Here is a 17,321-nt window from a genome sequence, read left to right as displayed (position 1 = left end):
GAATATTAAATATTTTAATTGACTGCAAATATCTCAAAATTAACGCAGTGTTTTTCTCGGCACATTTTAGAGGAGTTGTAGGCCATTGTTTTCTAGCCCAATCCACTGGTTTAATTGGACTTTTCGAGTGTTTTTGGATGGCACAAAATTTAAGCTTAGTGGGCAAAGGCCCATAGATAAAATTGAAGAATTTAATTGTTTTTGTTATATACTTGCAATATTTTGTATTAATAAATAGCACAATAGAATTTTCTTTGATTTATGAAAAAAAAGGAAATCTTTAAAAAATAGAATAAATATATATTTTTTATAAAGCATTGCAATGATTCGAGTTGCAAAAGTGTCTCATTTTATTCTAAATGAATAATTTGTTTAAAATAAAATTGAACAGTAATATGAGTTTTTTGGTTATGATATCATTTGTATTTTTTGGTCATGGAAAGTATATGATTAAGTATGTTGTCTTTAAATCAATAATTAATGAATTCATTTTATTATAAAATAATTTTTACGATAACATACTATGATTTTGTATTATTTATATAATTACGTATATTAAAGTAATATTTCAAAAATGATAATTACATATCATATTTTTAACTGAAAATTATGTCATAATTAAATATGATATTATTATTAATTATATTTAATATAAAAATTAATTAATAAATTAATAAAAAAACATAAATTAGATAAAAGTTATACACATCATTGATCTTATAGTAATGATCTCTTCAACTTTGTTCACCCACCTATCATGGTTAAATTAATAAATAAAGATAAACATTTGGTTGATTCAATTTTAACATTTTAAAAAATTAATTAATTAATTAATTAATCAAAATCAATCAAATTATAATAAATATTGAAAGATAAACAAAATGTACTTATTTTGAACGGTTTTGAATTTTATATTTTAAAATATTAATCATATTTTTTATACATAACTTGTGATATAAGAAAAATAGCCATATTTGCTAGCCCTCATTATTCGACTCAGAAATGTAATATGCAATGATTGCAAAACAAAAGAGGAAGGATACTAACTTGTTTGATACAACTGATCTTGGCCTTGTTTAAGATATTTTTTACCACATTTTTTTTTAGTTTTGATTAAAAAATTTAATATTGTCTTTACTCTTAAACAAGAACTTAACCAACTTCTAATTTCTTAAAGTATTGCACTTTTGGATATGTAATAAGATTTTCGACATAATTCGGTTCGTTTAAATAGAATTATTGTATTTTATAAATAGTTTTGGATACATAATTAATCGATATTTGTTATTCGAATTCGATTATAGATAGTAAAATTTTTAATATTTATTTTAATTTAGTACATGTATTACTTATAAATTTACTTATAATTGATAAATTATTTATACTAATATATAATTTGTCTACGTATATATTTTCCTTTAAATTTATTAATATAAGTTTGACTAATAAAGTTGAAAAATGATTAATTTTTTTATTTAATTTAAATAGGGTCGAGTTATATAGCAAGTTACCAGATCATTTACAAATAAAAAAATAACTTTGAATTTTAATAAAATTTTTAAAAAATTATTATTAATCGGATTCCTGTAGATATGAATATTAAATATTTTATTTCGATTCAAGATATCGAGAAAGAATGATTCTCTACAATGATTTTGAAAAAAATGAAGTTGCCAAATTAGTTAATAGTTGATAAGGCGATCAACGATGATTACTCTGTCATTTGTATGCAACCCTCAACCGCAAAGAAATTGCAACTCTTCACTCCATTCTTATAAGGCATTTGCTTAAACTTTATAGCAATCTAAGGTTTCAGAGTTGAATTCGGGTTTTCAGAGATTGCTTTCTGACTTTTGCTGTTGAAGTTGAAGAAAATGATTTGTATAGATAAATTAATTTGCTCCAATACCTCGTGTTTGTAATTTTTAATTTATACATTAAAAAATAAAACAAAAAAAAATTGAATCAATAACCCTTTATCCCTTATTTCATAAGCTTACATTTTCAAAGTTCCAATCAATGCTTTATAAACAAAAATCATGTAAGAATTAAGTTTATGGTCATGAAAAGCTTATGGTTTGAATAACAGAAAAGTATGCTGTTTTTTTGCTCATAATAGATGTATGATTTTTTTTTTTACATTTCATTTCCAAATAGCTGCTTACTCAAAATTTATGTAAAATAATTGATTTTGTATTATTTATATAATCATATACATATTAACATGACACACCATTATAAAAGTTCATCACTAAATCAAACATACAAATTTGTGTATATAATTTAAGGGGAAAAAGAAAAAGATGAAGTAATATTTAAAAAATCATAATCTTTAATATTTCATTATTTCAATAGTTTGGTAAAGATTGGCTTAACCAATCCTAATAAAATATATATAATTTATATATTATATTCACAATTCAAAATTACATTACAATTAAATATGATACTATTATTAATTATTTTTAATATAAAAATTAATTAATAAATTAAATAAATTAGTAAACAAACCTAAATTAAATAAAAGTTATATATTGAGATATCATTGATCTCATTCGAAAGGTGTTTTCAATTATTCCTGGTTAATGATGTTTTCTAGCTTGTTTCACCAGTGACTTGTCACGTTTTAAGTGACTTGCTTGCTCGATAGAGTAAATATTGGTATTTGTCTTGAATTAATATTGGTTATTTGAACTTATTATAAGCAATGAGTTTTTTAATATTTATATAATTTAATGTATGTATCATCTATAATTAATAAATTGTTCATTCAAATATATAACTTCTCTAAACATAAGTTTTATTTTAAATTTATTAATTTATTTTTAACTAATAACACATAAAAAAGATGAAATTCTTTTTTTATTTATTTTAAATAAATATAAGCACGAATATTTCAAAATTAAGATTATTTTCAATGCCAATTTTAGAAGAGTTTTAGGCCATTGTGTCTTGAGCCCGAAAACATTGGTTTAAGTGGGTGGGCCTTTGCGTGTTTCTGGATGTTGCCAACGCCCAGAATTAAAATTGAAAGAATTTTTAATTATTTTTGTTATAAATCGAAATAATATTTTCGATGTTAAAATTTACCAAAAATATTTTAAAGTATTTAAAAATTACCTTACAAAATTTATTAAATAAAAAAAAGTTTATTTTGATTTTACTTCTATCATTGATAAAAATAAAATCCGATTAAAAAAAGAAAAGGGCCTTAACTTAAACTGAAAGTGGAAATCCCAAATTAAAAATGAAATACGTATTCTTGTCCAACAAGATAAATAAATAAAGAGATGAAAGACTATAAATATCAATTGAAGCCTTTTACCAATAATTTCTTTTGATTAATCCGTTTGAATTTTTTTCCCTTTCTGTTCTCTGGTTTCCTTCTCTCTATCTCGGTTTACCAATTATGAGTCACTCTGCTGGATCTTCCGACTCGTGAGTCACTCCTCTTCGGTTTTTGTTTACCTGTTTTGTTCTTTTTTGTTTTAACGATTTTTTAATCTTTCATTTTGGTCGGTTTAATTTTAAAAGGTTGCTCATTTTGATTCAGGAAATCGGGGAAAAAAGACTTTTCAACTGCGATCTTGGAAAGAAAAAAGTCGCCAAATCGATTGATCGTTGACGAAACGGTCAACGATGATAATTCCGTTGTTTCTATGCACCCAGACACAATGGAGAAGTTGCAGCTCTTTCGCGGTGATACTATTCTCATCAAGGTCAAAGGAAACCAATTTTGATTTGTTTTTAAATTATTTAGGTTAAATTTTGGATATTTATGCTAGGGTTTGGTTGTATTTCGTTTATTTTTTAATTTATTTTGGGGTTCGAGACTGTGTTTCGAAGCTTTAGAACTTCAATTCTGACGCGATAAGATTTAGATTCTATGATTACCGGATCCTTAATTTCAGGATTAGATGAAAATTGGTTGAAAAGGTAAATTTTGAAGTTTTAGGGTTCCCTCTGTTTAAGTTTTCAATGCTGCTGTTCTTATTTGAGGGTTTGGTTGGTGTAGGGAAAGAAGCGAAAGGATACAATCTGCATTGCTCTTGCTGATGAAACATGTGAGACGGCGAAGATTAGGATGAACAAAGTTGTTCGGTCAAATCTGAGGGTTCGACTTGGAGATGTTGTGTCTGTGCACCAGTGCCCTGATGTGAAGTATGGGAAGCGTGTTCACATTCTTCCCATTGATGATACCATCGAAGGTGTTACTGGGAATCTGTTTGATGCTTACTTGAAGCGTAAGTTTTTTTAACCTGTCTCCTCTAAATTGATTGTTAATAATTGTTTACTAGCTTTTTCTGAACATGTAGATAATATCTGTTTTTGTTGGTTTGACTTTCTTTTTTGTGTTATATAAATTTCGTTTTGGTATTGTTGGATTGTGTTTTTTTAATGTTTGTTTGTTGTCTGCAGCTTATTTCTTGGAGGCTTATCGTCCTGTGAGGAAAGGAGATTTATTCCTTGTTAGAGGAGGGATGAGGAGTGTTGAGTTCAAGGTCATTGAGACTGACCCAGCGGAGTATTGTGTAGTTGCCCCAGATACTGAGATTTTCTGTGAGGGGGAACCTGTGAGGAGGGAAGATGAGGATAGGTTGGATGAAGTTGGTTATGATGATGTAGGTGGTGTTAGGAAGCAGATGGCTCAAATTCGTGAGTTGGTGGAATTGCCACTAAGGCATCCTCAACTTTTCAAATCAATCGGTGTTAAACCACCCAAAGGAATTTTGCTTTACGGACCACCGGGTTCTGGTAAGACATTAATAGCCAGAGCTGTTGCTAATGAAACTGGTGCTTTCTTCTTCTGTATTAATGGACCAGAGATTATGTCTAAACTGGCTGGAGAGAGTGAAAGCAATCTTAGGAAGGCTTTTGAAGAAGCTGAGAAGAATGCTCCATCTATCATATTTATTGATGAGATTGATTCAATAGCTCCTAAGCGTGAGAAGACGCATGGTGAAGTTGAGAGAAGGATTGTTTCACAGCTTTTGACTCTCATGGATGGACTGAAATCAAGGGCTCATGTGATTGTTATTGGGGCTACTAATCGTCCAAATAGTATTGATCCAGCTTTGAGAAGGTTCGGGAGGTTCGATAGGGAGATAGACATTGGGGTGCCGGATGAAATTGGTCGCCTTGAAGTCCTTCGCATCCATACCAAGAACATGAAGCTTTCTGATGATGTGAGTTTGAAATCTGCATTATTTATTCTTCTGTTTGGTAGTTATAATATCTAGCTAATGACATTCATGGCCATGGATTTAACGACTTAAGCCACTAACTTTAATGATGGTTGTGAGTTTGGTTGGATGTGGGCCCTCAAATTAGCTTGTATTCCGTGTCTGAATTTCTCCATGTCTTGCTCTCTTTTATGCTCACTGTTGGTTAACTTTTCTCTTTCTTTTCAGGTTGATCTAGAAAGGATTTCAAAAGACACTCATGGTTATGTTGGTGCTGACCTTGCTGCTTTATGCACTGAAGCTGCACTGCAGTGCATCAGAGAGAAGATGGATGTCATTGACTTGGAGGATGAGTCTATTGATGCAGAGATACTTAATTCAATGGCAGTTACAAATGAGCACTTCCAAACTGCCCTTGGAACTAGCAATCCATCTGCTCTGCGTGAAACAGTAAGTGATTTACTTTCCTTTGAATGTTCATCATGATGTACATATATGACCAATTTCTATCTCAAGATCAATGAATATTTCTCAATTGTCTTAAATTGCTTGCTTTTTTCTTGGTCATCCAGGTGGTTGAAGTGCCTAATGTCAGCTGGGAGGATATTGGAGGCCTTGAGAATGTTAAGCGAGAACTTCAAGAGGTGATTGTCATTACTTGACCAGTTTATAGCCATAACACTTTTAATTTGTTTTAAGCTTGTTACTAAAACTTCTAGCTTTTTGTTTCTGTTTGGTTGTGCAGACTGTTCAATATCCTGTGGAGCACCCAGAGAAGTTCGAGAAATTTGGCATGTCACCTTCTAAGGGGGTCCTTTTCTATGGTCCTCCTGGATGTGGCAAAACTCTCCTTGCTAAGGCTATTGCAAATGAGTGCCAAGCAAACTTCATCAGCGTCAAAGGCCCTGAACTGCTCACCATGTGGTTTGGTGAGAGTGAAGCCAATGTTAGAGAAATATTTGACAAGGCCCGGCAGTCTGCACCTTGTGTCCTTTTCTTTGATGAGCTTGATTCCATTGCTACACAGGTTTTATATTTGCTCCAACAATGTTTTAAATTTCAATATATGCCTCCGTTTTGGTCTTATATTAAGATGTGAATACTGTGTAGTTATTTTTACTCATTTGATGGCATGTTGTGATTGTTGCAGAGAGGAAGCAGTGTTGGGGATGCGGGTGGAGCAGCTGATAGGGTTCTAAACCAACTTCTAACTGAAATGGATGGCATGTCAGCTAAAAAGACTGTTTTTATCATTGGGGCCACCAACAGACCTGACATTATTGACCCGGCACTTTTGAGGCCTGGCCGGCTTGATCAGTTAATTTATATTCCTCTACCGGATGAGGAATCCCGTCATCAGATCTTCAAGGCCTGTTTGAGAAAATCACCCATCTCTAAAGATGTTGATTTGAGGGCACTGGCTAGGTATACCCAAGGTTTTAGTGGTGCTGATATTACTGAGATTTGCCAGCGAGCATGCAAGTATGCCATCAGAGAGAACATTGAAAAGGTATGCTTCTGCTGCTTGTACTATCAACTACATTACTTAATGGTTTTAGAAAGTTAAACCTGTTTTATATGCATGTTTTAAAATGTATGATTGAGGTGCTCATAACTGGCTTGTTTCCCTGATATTCATCATCTCATCTACTCATCATCTCATCTACGATGTTATTGTTGGCTTATTTTTCACATGGTTACATGCTTTGTGGTTTTCCTGGTTGATTGCACTCCTGTTGTAGGTTTTAAAATCCAATTACTACTTGATGATATCTTCAATTCTTTAAAACAACTCCTTTACTTAACAGTAAACCTAAATTGGAATGATCTGCAGGACATAGAGAGGGAAAGGAGGAGGAGTGAGAATCCTGAAGCAATGGATGAGGACGTTGAAGAAGATGTTGCAGAGATTAAGGCTGCACACTTTGAAGAGTCCATGAAGTTTGCTCGTCGGAGCGTCAGCGATGCCGACATTCGCAAATATCAGGCATTCGCCCAGACTCTGCAGCAGTCTAGGGGTTTTGGATCTGAATTTAGATTTTCAGAGACCGGAACGGCAGCTGCACCATCTGACCCTTTTTCAACTTCTGCAGCTGGGGCAGACGAGGAAGATTTGTATAGCTAGGTTATGTAGGTTTAGCAACTGAATTTTCATATCTGGTTATTGCTTTTTTTATTTTGGATTTGGACACGTTAAGCCAGAATCTAGTCATACTTTTTAATGTTTTTCATGGATAATTACTTCAAACTTAAAAAGTCTTTTCTCTTTTAATCTCTTTGGTTACCACCAATATGTGATATGTATGTTGTCAGTTAGTCGGTAAAGCATTTATCGAGTTGCAAAATTGCTACCAAACTTGATTACTGTGGAAAAATTCTGGGTCAGGGTTGGCTCCCATCATCCAAGCCCATGTTTTCCCCATTAAATGGCTATGGGGTTGTAGGCCCTACTACATTGCTTAGTTTCACATGCTTTTTGAGAGTCCCTGGTGCCTGCTGCCTGGTGTGACGCGTGACCCCAAACCAGTGGGGTTCTTTCCGATTGGTCATCCACCCTGCCCCGCCCTCCCACCCTGCATCATACTAAAATTTGGCATACTCAAAAGTTCATCAATTCCTAATGAGCTGGCCAGGGTATTGTTAATAATAAGAGGAAAATTAACTCTTCATGAACAAAAATGTTTTGTCTCTATCAAGTTTTCTGTTTCATACTTTTCTCGTAATTTGATGTCACTTTTAATGAAATTTTCAAGTTTCGATTACTCTCATTTTAAAAATTATTTATTTTAATAAAATACATAACGTAAAATTATAAAAATAACAATAAATCAAATATTACAAACACATTCCTTTTGACCAAAACTTATAAGTTTCATTCATAAGTATACTACAATCCAAAACATGATGGTGAAACCATACATTGAAGGTCGAGGACATACAGCTTTATGCCCCCAAAAGAAAGAAAAAAAAATTAATGAAAAAAACAATTAAATAGTCGAAATTCTTATTATCATACATACATCATGCACCTCACATATTTCTGTCTAATCCCAACCAAAAAAAGAGCATGCATGCATATGCATCAAGGTTTTTGGTCGGGGTGCGTTTTAGACCCACAAAAAGAACCAAGAGTTTGATAGTTAACGTAGCGGCTTGGAGCTGATGAACGCGTAGACCCTTTGGGCATGCAACCCTTTGCTTCCTTCTCATTGAAAGCCTCGTGCTTATGGTTAATCACTAGCGGGTTCATCTTCACGTAATCCACGGACGCAGGCCTCATCGTGCTAGGAACACTGGATGGGATGTCCCGACCGGCCATGGCAACATGTGGAGAATATGAAAACATGAGGAGGAGATAGATGGAAATGATGCAATATACTGTGGCAGCCATAATTTTTAGAAGGAGGGTTTCCACCTGTTTCTTCTTCTTCTTTTTCTTCCTCTTCCTTTTGTAATGGTTGGTTTCCCTGTGAATGGATAGAGGTTTTTGAAAGGGAGGGGGAGAGGGCTTTAAAGAGGGTGGCGAAAGGAAAGTGCCACAGGGGGGTCTTAAATAGGCTCGTGAGTAGGCCGAAAATGCCATAGCATTAGTTTTTGAAGGGTGAGGTGGGTGCCCTTTCCTTTGTATTGTTCTTTTATTTTCTTTCTTTTTCCCACTGTGGAAGGTATTGAGATGCCGTGAGCTTCTTTTATTACAAACTCAACCAAAATCTCTTTGCTTCAAATGCAGCTCCACGTCCATGGCAGCTTCTTTACCTCAAAAGTTTTTGAATCTCCATAGCGACCGCTTTCTTGGAATAGTAAAATATTTGGGAAAAACTCCTTAAAATAATGTTTGCAGTAATAATCAACATTGTGTTGACAGATTATAAAAAAAAGCCAAGGATATTACTCATTGGATGTCTGTTCATTAAGAGTTTTATTTTGATTTGGGACTCCAATTAAGCTTTGATCAAAGTTGAGTTGATATGTTAATTGGACACAATTTCCGATAAACAATTATTAATAGACTAGACATTTTCTATTCCTTTGATACTTGCTCAGGTTTTTTTTTTTTTTTTATAATTTTACATCATGTTTAGTATCTTATGCTATCAATATTTCAGAAATAGGTCGATGGTTTAGACTTAAGCTAAAGCTTCTTACCAACTTCTGATATTGATAGTTGCACATTGATGTTGTTAAATGTCATTATTAAGTACCATTGGGATCCATTTATACTCACCAGTTGTTTAATATTTGTCAGGGCATTTATCAGTCATGCCCCTCCATACCTGGCTCGAATTTACAAGAAAAAGCAATTTGATCAATTTTGCTGTAGTATTGAAACATCAAATAAAGCCTCACCCATGCGTGTGATGGTAATGTTCAAGTACGTACTATGACAAGCATTGAATCTCTAAGGGCTGCAAAGCTGAGGGAGGAGATGTAGACGTAAAGCTTGACTGTGTTACTTTCTCAAGTCATCTAAACAAACCTTTTAGGAAAAGCTGAAAATCTCCAAAGCAAGAACTTTCTGAAGTCAACTTCAAATGTCTTTCTTGCTCTACCATATGTAGGCAACTTGTCAAATGTAATTGATAGGTGAATCCAAGCTGACCTATCGAAAAGGGTTGTTCTCCTAAAGTTCTGAAGATCATAATCCCACCTGTCCCCTTCATTTCATGACAATCTTCATTAGCTCCAACCAATGTTTTGAATTCCATGAAGCAACAGCACAACTGTTTCCCCTGTAAAACTGGGTTATCAATGGAGGCTGGTTGGCAAGTTTCCTAACAAAATAAGTGTGAGAAGAAGAGAGTATTTAATATCAAAATTTAAAACCATTTATGTTTTGGAGGTGTTGACATTTATTTACTTATGCATTGAATATTGTGGAGTAATATCTCCAACCAGTCCTGTAATTTTCCCACGGTGCAAATTGGGAGAGGCTCGTTTCACGTTTTGTCTATGCATCTTTAAGCTTCGTGCCAATAAACATTGAATAGCCATCCAGAATTATGTGGCCCTTCAAAATAAATGCCCATCAAGATTTGAAACCATGGGTATACGAACATAAAAAAGTATATGCAGTAAAAAACAAAAAACAAACCTGCTGTAGTTTTTTATTGCTGTCATTATGAGCCCAAAATCAAGAACCATTGTTAGACAGAAGGCAAACTACATATATACTAAACTCTCTAGGCTATGGGGTTTCCAATCCATTCAAGTGTTGGTAAAATTTGGGTTTAATCATGGCTTAAAGATAACAAAGCTGTGACTAACATAAGAAATTCATGAAAAAAAACCTTTGAGAATTAGATAAATCAGCCATAACATGGAAAAGAGCTGTCAGCAGGTTGATGTCTGGATGGTTAATTGCTGTTGTTGTAGGATATCTTCTGTGAATTATAGGTGCACACTTAAGGGCACTTATGAAATTGTATTGATGATTGAGGGCTTACTTGAAATTTTACCCGACAGCCAAGATAAGAGACATGAGACTGGGAAAAGAAACAGTTAATTCTGTTCAGCTACGAAAGACCCTTTTCAGAATGGAGCTCTCAGTTCACTCTTTAACGTTTGCATCCTACGCCAAGAGTAAGTCTCAATGAACTCTAAAACTCTTATTTATTTGATATACATCGAATTTGAGATGGAATTTTATTATGAACATAACCACCCAAGCCCCCAAGGTTTAAGAAACTAACTAGAAAGTAGTTCTAGTTGTTGTAGATGCACCTAAATTTTGAAACAATGAAAATCCCTGTGATGACAAATTGCCATTAAAGTTTAGGCCTGGATCTCTACCGGCTAGCTGTTTTATCTGAGTGTATGAATCCGTAAAAGGCCAGCTGCTGGTGGGTTTCTTGTTTTTCTTTTAATGAAACCTCCATTGGCCATTCATTGTAATCTTTATGAAGAAAGGTTTGTGATTTAATGGTGCAATTACTTAAGGTAAAGATGGTTGCTTTCACCTGTTTTCTCCAAGCTGATGATGGTTGTGGCTGGTGAAGGGAACCATAACAATGGGGGGGAACACTCGAGTTAATGTTAGTTGAAGATTATGGTTTCAATGAGAGTTCTGCTATTGGATGGGTGGAGTGAATGCTTTGGTTTGAATCTTTCTGAAAATTAATTTTTTCTGGTCCTTTGGTGGTTCAGAATTTTATATCTCTGGTTAATGGCAAATCTTTTGTTGGAATGCTTGGTGGAATGTGAGCGGCAAAGTAAGATTTTCGGCTCAGGATTTGACTTTGAATTGGAAAGTGTAAAACCCATTAGCTTTTTCAAGGATAAGGATTTCCATGTTGCAGCTTTGCTGATTGTGGCTATTATCTGGGTAGAATTCAGACCCTTTGTTAGAATTGGACTGTGATCAACTAATTCTGGGCTATTGCCTACTAGACAAGTTTATTATGCTCTCAGTTTAGCCTTGTTATGGAATCTTCTGTTCCATTCTGACTACTTTCATTATTGAAGCTAAAATAGATTAGTTTTTTTAAAATCTAACGTCGCTTGCTATCTTAATGGATTATTAAAAGCAAAATAAGCTAAAACCCTTTGATATGCCCCAACTCCTTTTCACATATTGCTTTTGTAACCCTGAATTCATTGTCATTTTTACTCTCTGCTGGAAAAATTGAGGTTCTTAATTGCTTTGAGTTAGCTGGAAACAAGTTTCATTTTCACTGCGTATTGGGTTCTGGTTTCCTGTCTGCTCCTGTTTTCTAAAATTGGATTTATGATTTGATTATAAATCTTTGATCAAAGCATTATTTTCATTTTATATTATCTCAGACAAAGGCAGTTTACCTGTGTTGTTGGAGAGTTATGCTGGATGATGATATTGGTTATACTGATAAACATCTGAATGTTAGAAAGCAAAAAGGCTTCGGCCAACTACTTCAAAGGCCACATAATCCTTAAGCAATTTATAGATGATGCTAAAGTCTTGCTGAGTTGGAAGGTGCTTTTGCTGATCTTTTCTTTTTTGATGTTGTCAAGCATTTGAAGACTCCTGGCCAAAAGTCCGGAGTGTGCTAGACTATAGAGTCTGTTCTTTGGTTGATGCAAAATCAAAAGAAAATAGGAGAAAATTAGCCATACTATCTTCTGCACTGCCAGAAACAGCTGCTTCTGTGGCAATTGCTGCAACAGTTGTGGGTGCAGCGGCTACATTTCTTGTTAGGAGAACTAAATCTTCTGATGCAACTGAGGTGAGTGCTTCTTTCCCTTTCCCCCCCTTTAATTCTTGATCAATTTCCTTCTCTGTTTTGAGTGAATCATAGTCCGAAAGATAAAAAGAATACATTTAATTTCTTAAGATGGTTCTTTATGATTCTGCTAGTATATATTTGAGATGGGACAGATTTTATGGTTGCCTTAACTCACCACAGTATCGATGCCATCATTCAAACTTAAAAAAGTAGTTGGATTCCATAAAATTTCCAAGAATATTTCCTAAACCATCTCTCTTCCTATTTCATTCTTAAATTAGAAATAATTTTTCTGGGAACAGTATGTCAAAGCATGTTCTACTACTTAAGTTTATTTCTAATGCACAAAAAATGCCTCAATACAATATTTCACCTCCTAGACCATCAACCTAACTGCAGTTTTCCCTTTCAAAAATTTGAAGGTTCCCTTGAGACCATGTGAAGATTGTGAGGGTTCTGGGATATGTTCAGAGTGTAAAGGTGAAGGCTTTGTATTGAAGAAAATGTCTGAAGATAGTGCAGAAAAGGCAAGGATGACTGCCAAGAACATGGCAACTCGATACACAGCTGGGTATATTTCTTCATTGAATGTCCCTCATTCTTTCCTCCCCTACATTATATATTGGCCTTCCTAGATGTTCTGATGAGCATTTGAGCTTAATCATTTCAGGCTTCCCAAGAAATGGAGCTATTGCACAAGGTGCTCTTCTTCCCGATCTTGTAGTACTTGTGGAGGCAGTGGAAAGTTAAGCTACTAACCATTTTGCTGCTTCAGACAATGTTGTTCTTGCCCACAATTTTGCCGCTCCATGGAAGGATAGTATCAAAATTTTGCCTAAGAATAGAAGTGAGCTGACTCTTTTATATGTCTATAAATTGATGGACAATGTAAATATTATTATCTCTTTGAGAGATCACATATGCCTTGCTTCATGCACTTGAACTGATAATTAAGTGAAAATTTTGTTACCATAAATATAATTTTCTGTTCCATCTCACACCAGAATGGATCAATATGTTCTTAATTCTACAGGTTTATGCAAGAGTCTTCTATTATGCATTTTGGGTGTTAAATGGACCTCATTGTTTCAAGGAGAGAAAAAGAAGCTTCTGGTAGACTTATGAACTAACATAGGATGTTTTAGATTAATCAGAAATGCCAGAGAGACACTTTTAATAAAGAAACAAGTTATAGAGAGAAAAAAAAATTCAAAGATTCTGGATGGGGACCTGATGAGTTGCTTACCAACTCTTTTAAATTTGTATGTCATTTTCATATGAAAAATGTTGATGAATGTTCAGAGCCACCGGTGAAAGTTTTTAACCACTTTGGTTAAGATTCAAGAGCTTTCTAAACAGAATCGGGAGCCTTGGGTGTTGAATGAGAAGATACATAGATACAGAGAGATATATATATGAGCTTCACCCCCAACCTTTCGAATTTGGAACATCGACTTCTTTGGAAGTTATGAATTGATCATCAGGAAGGGTCATAGACATCTGGTATAGGACTTGTTTGCTTAACAAGTCATGTTCAGCATTTTAAATCCTAATATTCGCGTTACTAGCTAGGCCTAGCTGCATGAAAACTTGCATCTGGTGAATTCGTAGAATTCAAGCACCATATCCCATCATTCCAAGCTATGTATACATCTCATATAGTTGATAATTGAAGAAATACATTACTAGTACTATTTAAAATTAGTTTCTTCTTTGTACTAAAATATAAGTAGTTTTCCCTGTCATCAATGTTTAACTTAATCTGAGATGTTAAACTGTTCTCCATAGCTGCAATTTTTCCTTCTTTAAACTCAAGAAAGTCTGCAAATATAGCTGTTTGATGGCCATTTTACATAATACTAGTTGCTCTTATTATATTAGCCTTCCTATTTTGTTTGTTTTCCGATAGTTAAATAGTTAAACCAGCAAAGACTAACAATTGCATTTCTTTAATCTTGGTGTGGGGAGAACTCTATGTTCCTTCAACTACAAGGAAAAGCAGGGTTATAGTCAAATTCTTGATACTTTTGCTTACAGGAAGCCAGGTCACATATCATTTTGATACATCTGTACGGAAAGAAGACAGTGTGCCTTTCGTTTGAACTGAGATAGCTTATCATAAATTAAGTCAACCTTTCCGGCAAATGAGGTTGAAGTTCACTGTATTTTGTTGTTTTGTCACGTTATCTTTTCTTGTTTCAGGGGTCAATTAATGCATAAGCAATCATAAAGAAGTTCTCATCCTACAGTTTTTATTGAGAGAGAACCAAGTTTTCAATGCATGTACGAGTCTATGCTAGAGTAGCAATCAAGGTACAGAAAGCCGAATTCGTATTCAGGAAGACTCATCCTCCCATTTTTTCTGAGAGAAACCAAAATTTCAGTGCAGATGCTAGTGTATTCTTCATTAGCAATCAAAGTAAAAACGGCCAATTCGTATTCAAGAATGAGAGATCCAAATTTTCTTTGCAGATACGAGTCTATTCTTCATTAGAAATCAAAGTACAACGGAGCCAATTATTAGTATTCACTGGCTTGCTGATATAGGTTTCTACTTTCATCATAACTCATCTGATACTGCTGATAACTTACAATACACAGTAAAAAGTAATTTGGAGGAAATTGAGACAACGTATTTGTGGATAATATATACCATACACAAGCAGCTCTTTTCCCTCAATTCCAGCCAAAAGTTATGTTGATTTTAACTAATAACATGGACACTGATTAAACATGGGCTGGTGTGGAAGTTGGAGGGGTTGCAGCGGAGGAAACCTCATTGCCAACCCGTTTGCCACGTTCGGACCGGCTGTTCTCAGCAAACTTGACGCTTCCTTCATGCAAACCCTGCTGTTTCTCGTCCTCAGTCCATTCCGACATGTAATAGTATTCTTCAGTAGATTTAACAGGGTCTTTTGAAGGAGGAAAGAACATGCTTCCCCACTGTGGGAAGTGCAACAGGGCTACGGGAATTGTGCAAACCACAGCCGTAGCACCCATCAAAGAAAGACCTGTGGCTGCAGAGAATCTTGAGCCTGAGAAAAATACAAGCTGTGTCAGTCCCGAACCGAAGTTACCTCCGGCGCCAGTTAGGCCTGATATCAATCCCAGGGATCGTCTTGAAACAAATGGGACTATCCCAAAAGTTGCTCCACATGCAGCTTGGGTCCCTAGAGAGAAAAGGATCATTGCCAAGACAGCAATTGGAAGTGAATCAGCCAGACCAAGCCAGATACAGAAGACACCCCCTAGAGTTTGGAAGAGCCAAAGGATCCATAGCCTGCCTCTCATGCCAAACAATCTTGCTGCTACATCAGATGCATAACCACCAAAGGGACGAGCAAAGAAGTTGGCCATGCCAAAGCTAGCAGCTATAGTCCCAGCAGTGTGGAGTTTAAGATTAAATCTGTTGCACACATAATAATTCTTATGGTTATGGTTGGTTCATCTTTTTGTGACATAAAAGGGCCAGAAGATGGTCGGGATAGTACCTGTCATAAAAATATCCTGAGATGACATTGTTGATAGTCAATTCAATGCCCATAGAAAACCCGTAAAGGAGGAAAAATAGCCATGTTCGGTAGTTGGTGACTGCATACCGAAAAACCTGAACAAGAAAAGCAAATCAGCACCATATTTGTTGGATCATAGTAATAGCAATCTCAAGTTAGTAAGAAAAAAAATGGTAATCAGAAAACCTTACCTTGGAGAACTTATCTTTGGCCACCTCACCCTTCTTCTGTAGGGTAGTAAGGTTTCCATCAGGCAAGTCTTGGCCAAGAGTTAGTACCAAGATGCCCATAATGACATGAAACCAACCCGGAATGAAAAAGGCAATCCTCCAGGCAGTGAAGGGAGTTGCACCAGCTAGCCTGATTAAATGATAAGCTAAGGGCATCAAAAGTTGAGTGACTCCACCGCCCATGTCACCCCACCCACCTGCACATCCATTAACAAGCCCTATAATCTTGCCATTGAACATTATTGTCGTCCAGTACTGGCATGACACAAAGGTTGCAAGGCAAAATCCGATCATGAATCGGACGGCTAAGTAGCCCTGGGCATCAGACACGAAAGACATGCAGAACACAGTTGGGGCAGACAGCATTAGAAGAAATGCAGTCCCATATCTTGGACCAATCAGGTCACAAACTGCACCCATCACTAGCCTGGAGAATATGCTTCCAGACACAGAAGCAACCCCGGCATTGCCTATATCCGCTTGTTTTAAATCAATATTATCACGGATGATGGGAACAAGGGGTGCCGCAGCAAAAGTAGAGACAAAACAGGTGAAAAATGAGATCCAAGCTAGGTGAAATGTTCTCATGTGAGGTTTAGCAAACGAAAAGACTTTGAAAACTTTGGCTCTGTGCTCTGAATCAACAGGAAGAGCAAATTTTGCCGTGGTATCAGTTGGGATATCAGCTGATGCAGCTGAGAGGGCAAAGGTTTGTTCTCTACCTGTTACCCCATGCATGGAAGTCCCAAAAGAACCTTCATTGTCAGCCATTTTTCTATGTTTTAGAAGAAGACTGTTTTACAAAAGTATGCAAAGAAAATAATCGAAAGTCCCTTGCTGTTGCTCTATCGAGGATGGGGTGATATGATTATTTATAGTTGAACTACCCAAGGACCCTGCACATGGTGTGGCATTGGAGGATTAGACTACACACTTAAAATAACAATGAAATGAATAAAATATTTATTAATAAAATCACAAGTTCATCATTTCAATCAAAAATTGATTATATACATCATAATGTTTCTTTTTTGATCAAACGTATAGAAAATGCTTGTAATATAATATTTTTTATATTTGATGTATTAAATTATTATTGAAATATAACTCCGATTAATTAGGACGTATCAAATATAATTTTTTAATTGATTTCTTTAATCACGGTCAAACACGCATCCCGATTCTTTTACTCTGAAG

The 17,321-nt window shown here is 35.1% G+C and overlaps 3 protein-coding genes across 4 annotated transcripts; 2 read left to right on the top strand and 1 right to left on the bottom strand.

Moving 5' to 3' along the window:
- Positions 1-3,254: 3,254 nt before the first annotated feature.
- On the top strand, positions 3,255-7,455 carry LOC110412511 (cell division cycle protein 48 homolog). Its single transcript, XM_021423053.2, has 9 exons — positions 3,255-3,438; positions 3,554-3,719; positions 4,016-4,244; positions 4,420-5,186; positions 5,412-5,633; positions 5,756-5,827; positions 5,929-6,210; positions 6,334-6,693; positions 7,018-7,455. The coding sequence occupies exons 1-9, from the start codon at positions 3,410-3,412 to the stop codon at positions 7,306-7,308; spliced, it is 2,418 nt and encodes an 805-aa protein (XP_021278728.1). The 5' UTR covers positions 3,255-3,409; the 3' UTR covers positions 7,309-7,455.
- Positions 7,456-10,560: 3,105 nt separating this feature from the next.
- LOC110412610 (uncharacterized) lies at positions 10,561-13,400 on the top strand. Of its 2 annotated transcripts, none has more exons than XM_021423193.2 (4): positions 10,561-10,763; positions 12,180-12,382; positions 12,805-12,953; positions 13,053-13,400. In XM_021423193.2, the coding sequence occupies exons 1-4, from the start codon at positions 10,661-10,663 to the stop codon at positions 13,138-13,140; spliced, it is 543 nt and encodes a 180-aa protein (XP_021278868.1). In that variant the 5' UTR covers positions 10,561-10,660; the 3' UTR covers positions 13,141-13,400. The 2 variants fall into 2 exon arrangements, with proteins under 2 accessions (XP_021278868.1, XP_021278867.1); XM_021423192.2 differs by having other exon boundaries at positions 10,567-10,763; positions 12,171-12,382; positions 13,053-13,399.
- Positions 13,401-14,792: 1,392 nt separating this feature from the next.
- On the bottom strand, positions 14,793-16,998 carry LOC110412076 (high affinity nitrate transporter 2.3-like). The gene is made up of 3 exons (XM_021422509.2): positions 16,086-16,998; positions 15,874-15,989; positions 14,793-15,788 (listed from the first exon to the last, which is right to left on the bottom strand). The coding sequence occupies exons 1-3, from the start codon at positions 16,893-16,895 to the stop codon at positions 15,110-15,112; spliced, it is 1,605 nt and encodes a 534-aa protein (XP_021278184.1). The 5' UTR covers positions 16,896-16,998; the 3' UTR covers positions 14,793-15,109.
- Between the last annotated feature and the right edge of the window lie 323 nt (positions 16,999-17,321).

Source organism: Theobroma umbraticum, unplaced genomic scaffold, assembly GCF_002168275.2.
Source record: "Theobroma umbraticum cultivar Fairchild unplaced genomic scaffold, ASM216827v3 scaffold_95.0, whole genome shotgun sequence".
Lineage (NCBI taxonomy): Eukaryota > Viridiplantae > Streptophyta > Magnoliopsida > Malvales > Malvaceae > Theobroma > Theobroma umbraticum.
Note: the sequence above shows the minus strand (reverse complement) of the source record. Positions and strands in the feature narration are given on the sequence as shown.